Here is a 13,503-nt window from a genome sequence, read left to right on the forward strand (position 1 = left end):
AATTAGCTAATACCTCCATCACGTCACCATTTCTTTTAATTGTAGTGAGAACATTAAAGATCTACTTTTTAGCAACTTCCAAGTATAAAGTGTATTGTTAACTAAAATCACGATGCTGTACATTAAATCACCAGAACTTATTCATCTTCTAACTGGAAAGAGTCCTTTCTCAAGTAGTCTTTCACCAACATCTCCTTACTCCACCCCCCCACCCCTGCCCCTGGTAACCACCATTTTACTCTTTCTATGAGATATATCTATATATATATAGATAGATAGATAGATAGATGACATATATATGACATATATATGACACATATATATCATATATATGTGTGTGTATATATATATCTTCTATAAGATATATATATATATATATATATATAATCACATCTTCTTTATCCATCCATCCGTTGACACTTAGATTGTTTCCATATTTTGGCTATTGTGAATAATGTTACAATAAACATGGGAATGCAGATGTCTTTGAGATCCTGTTTTCATTGTCTTTGATATATACCCAGCAGCAGGATGGCTGGAATATATGGTAACTCTTTTTAATTTTTTGAGGAACCTCCACACTGTTTTCCATAGTGGCTATGTCAATTTACATTCCCACCAACAGTGCACAAAGGATTCCTCTTTCTCCACATAGTAGCCAACACTTGGTATCTCTTGTCTATTTGATGACAACCATTCTAATAGGTCTAAGGTTGTATCTCATCATGGTTTTGATTTGCATTTCCCTGATGATTACTGATGCTGAGCATCTTTACATGTACCTGTTGGCCATTTGTATGTTTTCTTTGGAAAAATATCAATTCAGATTTTCTGCCCGTATTTTAATTGGAATGTTTATTTTTTTGGTAGTGGGCATAAGTTCTTTACATATTTTTATATTAACCTCTTCACAGATATATGATTTGCAAGTATTTTCACCCTTTTTTATAGGTTGCTTTTTCATTTTGTCGATTATTTCTTTTGCTGTGCAGAAGCTTTTTAGTTTGATTTAGCCATTTTTTATTTTTTATCTTATTATTTTTTAAGTAGGCTCCATACCTAACATGGGGCTTGACCTGAGATCAAGAATTGCATGCTCTACCAACTGAGCCAGCCAGGGTCCCCTAGCCACACTTTAAAAATTTTTTGCCTTTGCTTTTGGTGTCCTACCAAAAAATCATTGCCAAAAACAATGTCAAGGAGCTTTTTCCCTCAAGTTTTCTTCTATGAGCTTTGTGGTTTTGGGTCTTACATTTAAGTCTTTAACCCATTTCAAGTTAATTTTTGTGAGTGGTTTCAGATAGGGTTTAAATTCATTCTTCTGCATGTGGTTATCTAATTTTCATAGCACCACTTATTGAAGACTATCTTTTCCTCGTTGAGTATTCTTGGCTAATATTAGTTGACTGTATATGTGTTGGTTTATTTCTGGGCATTCTATCTTATTCACTTTGTGTGTGTTTTTATGCCAATACCACACTATACTGATTACTATAGCTTTATAATACAGTTTAAAATCAGGAAGTGGGAGCCCTTTAGCCTGGTCCTTTCTCAAGTTTGCTTTGGTTATTTAGGGTCCTTTGTGGTTCCATATGCATTTTAGGATTGTTTTTTCTTTTTCTCTGAAAATGCTTTTGGAAGTTTGATAAGTATTGCCCTGAATCAATAGATGGCTTTATAATAGGGACATTTTAGCAGCATTCATTTTTCTGATCCATGAACATAGAATATCTTCCCATTTATTTGTCTTCAATTTCTTTCACTAGAGCTTTATAGTTTTCAATGCACAGATCTCTCACCTTCTTGGTTAAATTTATTTCTAAGTATTTTATTGTTTTTGATGCTATTGGGAATAGGACTGTTTTCCTTATTTCTTTTTCAGATATTTGTTTTATAGACACACAATTGATGTTGTATACTGATTTTATATCCTCCAAATTTACTGAATTCATTAATTAGTTCTAACAGATTTTTTTTTGTTGAGTCTAGGATTTTCTACATATGGAATGTTATCATCTGCAAATAAAGACAATTTTTCTTCTTCCTTTCTGATTTAGGTGTCTTTTATTTCTTTATCTTACCTGATTACTCTGGCTAGGACTTCCAATACTATGTTGAGTAAGAGTGGTAAAATGTCTTATTCCTGATGTTACAGTAAAAGCTTTCAAACTTTCACCAGTGAGGATGATGTTAGCTCTGGGCTTGATATATTTTGACCTCTATTATGTTGAGGTATGTTTCTTCCATACCCAATTTGTTAAGACATTTTATCATGAAAGAAGGTTGTATTTTGTCAAATGTTTTTCTTCATCTATTGAGATGATCATATAATTTTTATCTCTAATTCTGTTAATGTGGTGTATCACATTTACTGATTTGCATGTATTGAATCATCTGTGCATCCCAAGGATAAATCCCACATGATCATGGTAATATGATCCCTTTTAAGGTACTACTGAATTCAATTTGCTAAGATTTTGTTGAGAAATTTTTGCATCTATAATCATCAAGGCTATCAGTCTACAGCTTTCTTCTCTTGTAGCATCTTTTTCTGACTTTGGTATCAGGGTAATGCTGACCTTGTAAGATGAGTTTGGGAGTTTCTTCCTATTTAATTTTTTGGAAGAGTTTGAGAAGGATTTCTATTCATTCTTCTTCAAGTGTTTGGTTGAATTCATCACTAAAACCAACTGGTCCTGGGCTCTTCTCTGTCGGGAGGGTTTGGTTATTATTTTAATCTTATTATTAGTCTATCCAAATTTTCTATTTATTCATGATTCAGTGTAAGTTGTATATTTCTAGGAATTAGTTTATTCTAGGTACTCCAATTTGTTGGCATATATTGTTCACAAGAGTTTCTTATGAGTCTATGTATTTCTGTGATATCAGTTGTTAACACCTCTTTCAATTCCAATTTTTATTTGAGTCTTCTCTTAGTTTATCTCTTCAAAAACCTGCTCTTTTAGTTTCATTTATCTTTTCCAATGTTTTTCTGGTTTCTATTTCATTTATTTCTTCTCTCATCTTTCTTATTTCCTTCTTTCTGCTAACTTTGGCCTTAGTTCTTTGTTTTTCTAGTTCCTTGAGGTGTAAAGTTAGGTGCTTTATTTACAATTTCTCTTTTTTCTTAATATAGGCATTTATCACAAGTTTAATTGGATCAAATTGTGCACTTCTTTTTCAGTGTATGTTTATTTCCTCTCCTGCATCCAGATTTTTTTTCCTTTTCCTTTTTATTCTTCTCTTTCTTCACCTCCTACTACTCCTCCTGCTTCTTCTTTTTGGTAAGACTATTTATCATCTCATTCTATAATACGAGTCTCTGTTGGATAGCAAAAGTAAACAAAGACAGGGGCACCTGGGTGGCTCAGTCTGTTAAGTGTCTGACTTCAGCTCAGGTCATGACCTTGGCACCCTGGGAGTGAGCCCTGCATCCGGGCTTGTCCCTCTACCCCTCCCCTTGCTTGTGTTATCTATCTCTCAAGTAAATAAATAAAATCTTTTTTAAAAAAGTAAAAAAGACATTAAAAGAAAAGCTAAAGACTAAAGACATTACAAGAAAAGCTAAAGACTAAAAGCTAAAGACTAAAAGCTAAAGAGCTAAATTCCTCATGAATATATTTGGAAAAATTGTTTTATAAAATTTAGCAAATGAGGGGCACATGTGTGGCTCAGTCATTAAGCATCTGCCTTTGGCTCAGGTCATGATCCCAGGGTCCTGGGATTGAGCCCTGCATCGGGCTCCCTGCTCAGTGGGAAGCCTGCTTCTCCTTCTCCCACTCCCCCTGCTTGTGTTCCCTCTCTCACTGTGTCTCTCTCTGTCAAATACATAAAACCTTAAAAAAAAAAATTTAGCAAGTGAATCCAATGATATATGAAAAAGATAATACATTATAACCAAGTGCAGCTGATTCTAGGAATGCAAAGTTGATTTAACAATAAAAAAATCAATATAGTTTATCACATTAATATACTAAAAAAGAAAAAATATATGTTCATCTCAATAATTTCAGAAAGATCATTTGACAAAATGCAGCACCCATTCTTGATAAAATCTCTCAACAAACTAGAAGGGAACTTTTTCAACCTACTAAAGGGTATTTATGAAAACCCTACAATATACTGAGTGATGTCATCACGATGGCAGAAGAGTTTTCTACCACTTTCCTCTCAAAGAAAATAAATTTTGTCAATCACCCACATATGAAAATACCTTTGTGGAAGCGTGGAAATCCAGCAGAGGAGTTCTAATACACTGTTGGAGCAAAAAATCCAAGACTGGACACACTGAAGAGAGCAGAAGGAAGAGTTTTACTTCACTTGAATCACCTCTCTGTCCCCAAGACAGAACAGTTCAATGTCAAGAGAGGCCATCTGGGCCCACAATTTCTCCCATAGAGAAAAGAGAATGTATGAGTGAACCCCCAGCTTTCCCAGCTTTGTAGGATGCTACCAAAGAGCTCCACTTCCTTCTCACCTATCCAGAGTACTAAGGTAAGCTGTGTGACTGAGGGACAGAGAAAGGCTGGGAGAAGAGCAGAGCTTGGAACACATCAAAGCAATGTGTATCCTACTAGCTGCTTTCCAAGTTCCATCAGGAAGCCCACCCCAGAGCTGTTGGGGACACTTTGCCTGTAGATCCCTCCAACTGGTCCACCGGCATCTTCAACACTGTGTGAACCATTCACATTCAAACACACACACATACACACACGCTATGACCAGCTCCTCATGCAAGGCCCTGGGAGCAGTGAGTGTGAGCTTTGCAATCTGCTAATGAACACACACAGAAAGCTGGCTTGATTCTGCAGGACTGGAAAAAAGCACGGAAACTTGAGCATTCAGCTCTGCCCTAGAGGAAACCAATGGAAGGCTGTCAGCACCCATCCTGGCTTTACAGAATCAAGAGAATGCATACAATCTTAAGAATTTGCCCCTCCCCCCACCGCCATCCAAGAAGGAAAAAGTGTTGAGCAGACTATTCATTGAAAAAGTCCAAGAAAGCCTGAGAATCCCTGCCAGGGCTGACAAGCTATTTCTCTCCTTAAGCCAGGCAGTAAAAACTGGAGGAAATGACTGCTTCCTCCAGTACAAAGACAGCAATGCAAGACATCAAAGAACATGAAAGATCAAGGAAATGTGACACTACAAAAGGAACACAATAATTTCTGCATAACTGACCAAAAAATGGAGATCTGCAATCTTCCCAATAAAGAATTCAAAATAGTTGCTTTAAGAAAGTTCAGCAAGCAACAAGAAAACACAGAAAGACAATTCAACAAAATCAGAAAAGCTATATAAAAACAAATGGTTAAGTTTCATAGAGAAATAGATCATAAAAAAGAACCAAATAAATTCTGAAGCTGAGGAATAAATGAAATGAAAAATGCAGTAGAGAACATAGAAAGAATCTGTGAACTCAGATTATTTGAAATTAGCTATGGCACAAAAATAGAACACAGATCAACAGAATAGAAAGTCAAGAAATAAACAACAATTATATGGTCACTTAATCTTCAACAAAGGAGACAAGAATATCCCATGGAAAAATGACAGTCTCTTCAACAAATGGTACTGGGAAAACTGGACAGCTACATGCAAAAGAATGAAATTGGACCACTTTCTTACACAATATACAAAAATAAACTCAAAATGGACTAAGAACTTAAGTGTGAGACCCAAAGCCATAAAAATCCTAGAAGACAGCACAGGTAGTAATTTCTCTGACATCAGCTGTAGCAACATTTTTCTAGATATGTCTCCTGAGGCAAGGGAAATGAATGCAAAAATACACTATTTTGACTACAATCATAATAAAACACTTCTTGGGGCACCTGCATGGCTCAGTCAGTTTAGCATCTGCCTTTGGCTCAGGTCATCAACTCAAGGTCCTAGGATCAAGCCCCACATTGGGCTCTCTGCTCAGCAGGGAGTCTGCTTCTCTCTCTTCCTCTGTGCTCTCTCTTGCTCTCAAGTAAAAAAAATCTTTAATTAAAAAATAAAATAAAATAAAATAAAATAAAAAGCTTCTGCACAGCAATGGAAACAACCAACAAAACTAAAAGACAACCTACAGAAAGGGAATATATTTGCAAATGACATATCCAATACAGGGTTAGTATCCAAATATATAAAGAACTTATAAAACTCAATGTCCAAAAACCAAATAATCCAATTAAAAAATGGGCAGAAGATATGAGACATTTCTCCAAAGAAGACACATGGGATGGCCAACAGACACATGAAAAGATGCTCAGCATCACTCATCATCAGGGAAATGCAAATGAAAACCACAAGGAGAGATCACCTCACATCTGTCAGAATGGCTAAAATAAAAAGCACAAGAAACAAGTGTTAGCAAGAATGTGGTAAAAATGGAACCCTTGTGCACTGTTAGTGGAAATGCAAACTGGTGCAGCCACTGTGGAAGACAGTAGGGAGGTTCCTCAAAAAATTAAAAATAGAACTACTCTGTGAGCCAGTAATCACACTACTGGGTATCTGCCCAAAGAATATAACACTAATTCAAAAAAATATATGCATCCTTATATTTATTGCAACATTATTCACAATAGCCAAATAATGTAAGAAACCCAAGTGTCTATCAAGAGATGGATGGATAAAGTTGTAGAGTGTGTGTGTGTGTGTGTGTGCGAGTGTGTGTGTGTGTGTGTGTGTGTGTATGTGTGGAATATTATTCAGCCATAAAAAAGAATGAAATTTTGCCATTTGCCACAACATGGATGGATCTGGGGAGTATAATGGTAAATGAAATAAATCAGAGAAAGATAAATATCATATGATTTCACTTATATGTGGAATTTAAGAAACAAAACAAATGAACAAAGGGGAAAAAAGAGACAAAGCAAAAAAGAGACTCTTAACTATAGAGAACAAATAGATGGTTCCCAAAGGGGAGGTAGGTTGGAGGATGGGTGAAATAGGTGAAGGTGAAATAGAGAGAGAGAGAGAGAGAGAGAGAGAGAGAGAATTGTTGAATCATTATATTGTACACCTGAAACTAATATAACACTATGTTAACTATACTGGAATTAAAATTTAAATTTAAAAAATTGAGGGTAATAAGGAATCCGCTTGATCTTGAAAAACAAAGAAAAAAAGAAAGAAATGTATCGAGAAGAGGAAAAAGAAAAAAAAATGAAAAAGAGTGAAGACAGCCTGTGTGAATTATGGAATACTATCAAGTCAAACAATTTACATATCACTGGAGTCTCAGAAGAACACAGAGAGAAAAGGGCAGTGAGTATATTTAAAGAAATAATGGATGAAACCTTTCCAACTCTGTGGAGAAATTTGGACAATAAGTTAATGAAGCTCATAAGTCTTCAAATAAATTCAATCCAAAGAGATTTTCCTAAGACACATTATAATAAAACTGTCCATTATCAAAGATGAAGAGGGTATTTTAAAAGTAGCAAGAGAAAAAAAATTCCTCACATACAAGGGAACCCCCATAAGGCTATCAGCAGAGACTTTGCCAGCCAGGAGAATATGAGATGCTATATTCAAAGTGCTGAAAGAAAAAGCCTGCCAACCAAAAATATTTTACTCAGCAAAACTGTCCTTCAGAAATGAGAGAAATAAAGACTTTCCCAGAGAAACAGAAGCTGAAGGAGTTTATCACCATTAGGCATGCCTTACAAAAAATGCTGAAAGTAGTTCTTCAAAATGAAAGGATGCTAGTTAATAACAAAACATATGAAAATATAAAACACACTGGTAATGGTAAGTACACAGTCAAAATTGGAACGTATAATACTGTAATATAATGGTGTATTATCACTTAACTCTAGTATGAAGGTTAAGGGACAAAGCATTAAAAATAACTATATAATAATTTGTTAATGGAGTCACAATATTAGAAGAGGTAAATTGTGACAAAAACATAAAATGTGGCAAAAGAATGAAACTGGACCACTTCCTTACACCATACACAAAAATAAATTCAAAATGGATTAAAGACCTAAATGTGAGACCTGAAACAAAAATAAATTCTATAAGAGAGCATAGGCAGTGATTTCTTTGACATTAGCCATAGCAGCTTCTTTCTAGGTATGTCTCCAGAGGCGAGGGAAACAAATGCAAAAATACACTATTGGGACTACATCAAAATAAAAAGCTTCTGTGCAGCGAAGGGAACAACAAAACTAAAAGGCAACATATGGAATGGGAGAAGATATTTGTAAATGACATATCTGATAAAGGGCTAGTATCCAAAATATATAAAGAACTTACAAAACTCAATGCCCCAAAAACAAATAATCCAATTAAAAAATGGGCAGAAGACATGAATAGATATTTTCCCAAAGACAACATACAGATGGCCAACAGACACATGAAAAGATGCTCAACATCACTCATTATCAGGGAAATGCAAATCAAAACTACAATGAGACGTCATCTCACACCTTTTAGAATGGCTAAAATCAACAACACATGAAACAACACGTGTTGGTGAGGATGCAGAGAAAAAGGAACATTTGTGCACTCTTGGTGGGAATGCAAACTGATATAGCCACTGTGGAAAACAGTATGGAGGCTCCTCAAAAAGTTAAAAATTAGAACTACCCTATGATCCAGCAATTGCACTACTAGATATTTACCGAAAGAATACAAAAATACTAATTCAAAGGGATACATGCACCCTGATGTTTACAGCAGCAGTGTCTACAGTAGCCAGATTATGGAAGCAGCGCAAGTGTCCACTGACTGATGAATGGATAAATAAGATGTGGTGTATATATACATATATATATGTGTGTACACACACATAAATCTATATATATACACACACACATATATACACACATACATATACAATGTAATATTATTTAGGAATAAAAAATGAAATCTTGCCACTTACAATGATGTGGATGTAGCTGGAGTCATCTGACTGGACTGAAAGTAATACCATAACCTGAAAATTATCAACCAATTACCACCAAAGGTGTCCCAAAGTCAAATGCTAGGAGCAGGTGGGATACTTGCAATGTAAGTTCTCCTACCACAAGAATACGGGTCAACATTTGGCAGGAATCAAGTTGGGCATGCAGTGGTAACCTAGTCTACATCAGAAACTTCACCAAAGTTGACTTCTTTACTTTGTTCCCAGCTATTCATAGCTGGCTGTGTTGTTGTATCCAGTATAATGATAAATCCAAGCAACAAAGGTGGCAATCTGGGAAGTAGAGGCTCAATCAGGAGCTTGATTCCAGTCAGTCTCATCAAGAACATGCCCTTACTGTATACATCTGCATAAGTGACCCAGATGGTTCTGTTCATAGTAGCAATTTGGTTCTATAGTTTGCAGTCCCAAAGAGGTGTCTTTAATCTGGCAGTCTGTGGTTTTCCAAATGACAAACCAAGCAGCTAAGCCATTGGCAATAGCCCAAAAATAAGTAAAAATATAACAAGGTTCTTAAGAGTAGTACTGGCCAGAGTTCTGCCCAACTGAGTCAAGTAACCACATCCATTTTTGCTTCTGCATAGCTTGCCCTTAAACTAAACAGTCACAGTAGCTCATTGACACCATCAGGTTTCAGCTTAGCTGAACCGTCAGTGAACTTTTGCCTAGACATTTAGGGGTACCTCTGTGAATTCAGGGCTCCACTGAGCCATTGGCTTTACTTCAGGTGGCAAAATGGAAGGTAAGTTTTGGGCCAAAATCAGTAGCTGCTACTTTTTCATGCAAAACCAAAATGATGCTAGGACCAAGTCAGATGCACCCCTTAACATACTACTACCATTTGGCCAGCAAAACCAACTGGTTTAGGCCCCACTCAAAGCATGTTGAATGCTTAAATGAGGTATATACAGTGTCTCATACCCATAGTTTAAAAATATGCTGGGCCTCCTTTTGGGTGATAGGTGGTTGAAGAGACAGCACCTTTTCTTTGACTGCCAAAGGAATTGAGAGTTGTGAATCTGCCCATAATAGTCCCAGGAAAATATATTTGGCAAGCAGGCCCTTGAATTTTTCAGGGTTTATCAGCCACCCTGATGGTCAGCCAAGGGTGACCACTGGGCCACTGAGACTGAGGCTTTTGACTTGCCAACCAACAGAACATCTTTAGAAATCAGAGGGTGGAGGCACTCACATAAATCCTGATCCACCACCCACCTGTGGCAAATGACAAGGACTTCTGTACCTGTGGCAGTAACCCTGAATGGGAGAATGTCTTCTGACAATTTATGAGTGTTTACACTGTAAGCATGCAACACATTTCATTATAGGGTTAGTAGGAAGAACTTTAATAGTACACTGAATCAGAAGAGAGGGCCCTACCCATAAGGTCACTAACTTTTTTCCCCATTGCAAGTTTTGCGCAAACCCAATCAGTTGATTTCAGGTATTTTTTTTCCCCTCCTGTAACACAGACTTTCCTTCATGCTACATGAAGGGCTACAACAGCTAGAATAGCCATCAGAAGATTGTTATTTCCAGACTGGGAGCACTGGAAGAACAAGGGTGTGAGGGAGACTAGCCTGTGGAGGACATCTAGAGCAACTAGAAGTCTTTTGTTTTTGTTTTTGTTTTGTTTTGTTTTAAGTAGGTTCCATGCCCAGTGTGGAGCCCAAGCAGGGCTTGAACTCAGGACTCAGAGATCAAGACCTGAGCTGAGATGAAGAGTCAGGTGCTTATCTGACTGAACCACCCAGTTGCTCCTAGGCTTTTGTTTTTATTTTAGCCCTTTATCTTATCACAGCATCGGTACCCCCGCCTCCCTCATGCACCACCCTGCTTTCAGAGTGTGTCTGGGCTCAGGAGCTCAGACCCACTCACTGGTAGAAAGTAGCAGGTAAGTAGGTGCCCCGGCTAAGTATGAAAATCCTATGCAAACTAGCTTGACCCTCAAGTGTCAGTGGTATGGCAAAGGTTGTGTTGGCAATGTACAAGATAGCATACCAAGTGCCATCATGCTTATGTAATAGATAGTTATAATCAAAATATCTGAAACAGCTGGGATACAGAGCCAACAACTGGATTCATTTGGTGATAACTTAAGTCTCCAACTTCGATAGCAAATTCACTGGCCATACAGGGATGTGTTATTGAGATAATGGAGCTCTTACTTTCCCTGCTACCTTTAAGTCCTTAATGAAGGCTGTGATTTCCCTTTTCCTTCTAGGATTCTAGTGTTTCTGTTGGACCAACTGAAAGGGCACAGGGAGACAAGTTGGGTAGCAATTTACATGTCCCACCAGCACTTCTCTACATGTGGCTCTATGGGATGGAGACAGACAAGTATATAACATAATAATCCCTACCACATATTCAGATGTGGAAACAACAGTACATTCAATTGGCCTAAAGAGTCCCATCCAGAAGGTTATATTAGTTTCCTTCCCTATTGTGAACGCTGCCCAAATCCTGTAAGTTGAATCCAACTAATTTTTCCTTCCCTAGGTCTGGGTAAGATAGAGACCTGAACATTCATAACCAACAAAGCCATAAAAGATTGGGTCCCTACCCTCCCTGAGATTCACCAGAAAACTTCAATGGCTGTATAGAACCTTCTATCCCCTTTAGGGACAGGAAGATCTTGGCTCCACCTTTAATCATGTCTCTCTGTAAAGCATCTGGGATCAGGTTAAGAGGAAAGGAAGGTGTCATGGGGTTCAGAAGAGGCAGGCAACTCCATGCCATCTAACAAGACTTCATGTTTACTTTCAGTTTTGAGTGGTTTAACAGCAATTTGTGGTTCAATCAAATGAACTGCTGGTCTGCCCAGCACACTATATCAGGCAACAAGGTCTTCATAGTTGACACCATCTATTTCATCTTTGGGAATTATTTGACTTGAGAGCTGTAGCCACACTGCTTTCTGGATAGGGCCATGAGGTTTGTGTGTCCTCAGGTGACTTAAGCTTGGCTCGCACAGTAGTGACCTACTTTGTGGAGTCCACTTCAATCCAGGATATCTGCTGTCCCATTACCATGATGACATCTCAAATTCTTCCCTAGCTTCAACATAAGGGTTGAAGGAGTTTTCCAAGGCACCAGAGCTGACTTCAAGAATTTATATTTCTTTGGGTCAGTTTCTTTGAGTCAGTGGATCATTCTCATCAGCAATGTGTACACAATTCAGGGCAATAAGTGCCCAAATACTAGTCAATGCCTATTATGGTTTCCCACTCGGGTTTGTCTCAGGATAGACAAACCTTTTAGCAGCCAGAACTCAAGACAAAAAACAGATCTTTTATTGTTATTTTGGAATGGCTATAAGATTATCACCATATACTGAGGAGTATTACCCATAAGATGGACCAGCCATTGCCATCCTTCCTTTATAGGTATTACTTAGCCTACATCCTCATCTCCCAGGAAAACCAGCCAAAGTTTTAATGATTCACTTTGTTTCCGTCCATAACAGTCAAAAATTCCATTCTACCATCCTGAGTGTAGGTATGCAACTCTGTAACTGTTGCCAAAGAGCAGAATCTTCTCAATCAGGACTGATCTTAGTACTGTTAAAATGGGACAGACACTGAGGTGAATCATCAGATTGGCAAAGAAGTCTCCCTACCTGGAGGATAATTAGCAACAACCAGGGCACTGGTCAGGCAGCTGTTTTTAAGCCTAGTTCCCAACACTTAACTTGCAACCATCTCTCCGTTAGCCTAAAGTAAAGGACTACTTATTGCCTGATTGATCATACAACTTGGTCATCACTTTCCACCAGTTCCCATGGGCTTCCCCCAAATGCAACTGATCAGACTACAAGGTCCTGGTCCTTCATCTTTCAGAAGGCCATGTCTGTCAGTATCCCATCTTGTAACCAAAGCTGTCAAGAATGTACTATGCTTGTAAGCTAACTAGTCAGCCTGCCACAGTTTCATGGAGGCTGATAGAAGAAATGAGTTTCCTGGGTCAGAAACAAAAGTTTATTACTCAGAGCAATCGCAGTAGCCAGGATATAAACCTTTTTACATCAGTTCCTCAAGCCCTGATTCCCAAGGTAATGCAAAGTGGGCCAGATAACAAGATCACATGCAACTGATTATGTTATAGGAAAAGAATCCTATACCTCTCACAAGAACCATGGAGACTGTCTCCCCCAAATATGGAAAGATTTATGAAATGATGTCACCAAATATTAACTATTAACACTGGTAATTTCTGGATGGTGGAATTTTGGGCTCTTTCTTACTTTTGGGAGGATTGCTTGAATTTTAATAATAAGCATGCATCATTTTCAACTCTGTACTTTAAAAATGCATAATGAACATTCAGATCAATATGATCATTTGAATTTTTACAAAGCAGCTGTGAAATGAGCAAAAAACATAAAAACACAGGAAACTATGTATCAACTATACTGCAAATTAAAAAAAAAATCCAGAGCTAAAAAAATAGAGGAAAATATGTATGCATACTAGAAAACTGGGAAGATTACTAGAGTTAGGGCAGGAATTAGAATTCCTCTAAAATGGTTCAACAAAAGAAGCTTTACTATTAATGAAAGGTATATTTATGGATAA

At 37.4% G+C, this 13,503-nt stretch overlaps 1 protein-coding gene across 19 annotated transcripts in view; it reads right to left on the minus strand.

Moving 5' to 3' along the window:
* The window catches only part of C2CD6 (C2 calcium dependent domain containing 6), a 146,109-nt gene that overhangs the window by 52,961 nt on the left and 79,645 nt on the right, over positions 1-13,503 (minus strand). For 6 of the 19 annotated variants that reach the window (XR_003519454.1, XR_003519455.1, XR_003519457.1 and 3 more), the window contains exon 14: positions 4,214-4,287. The exons of the other annotated variants lie outside the window; for them this stretch is intronic. Coding sequence is in view for 1 of the 6 variants with exons in the window: in XM_027591447.1 (XP_027447248.1) it covers positions 4,214-4,287 (74 nt within the window). In the remaining 5 variants the exon portion in view is untranslated. The remainder of the gene's footprint in view (positions 1-4,213; positions 4,288-13,503) is intronic. 19 annotated transcript variants of the gene reach the window in all.

The sequence above is a fragment of the Zalophus californianus genome, chromosome 3 (genome assembly GCF_009762305.2).
Source record: "Zalophus californianus isolate mZalCal1 chromosome 3, mZalCal1.pri.v2, whole genome shotgun sequence".
Taxonomy (NCBI): domain Eukaryota; kingdom Metazoa; phylum Chordata; class Mammalia; order Carnivora; family Otariidae; genus Zalophus; species Zalophus californianus.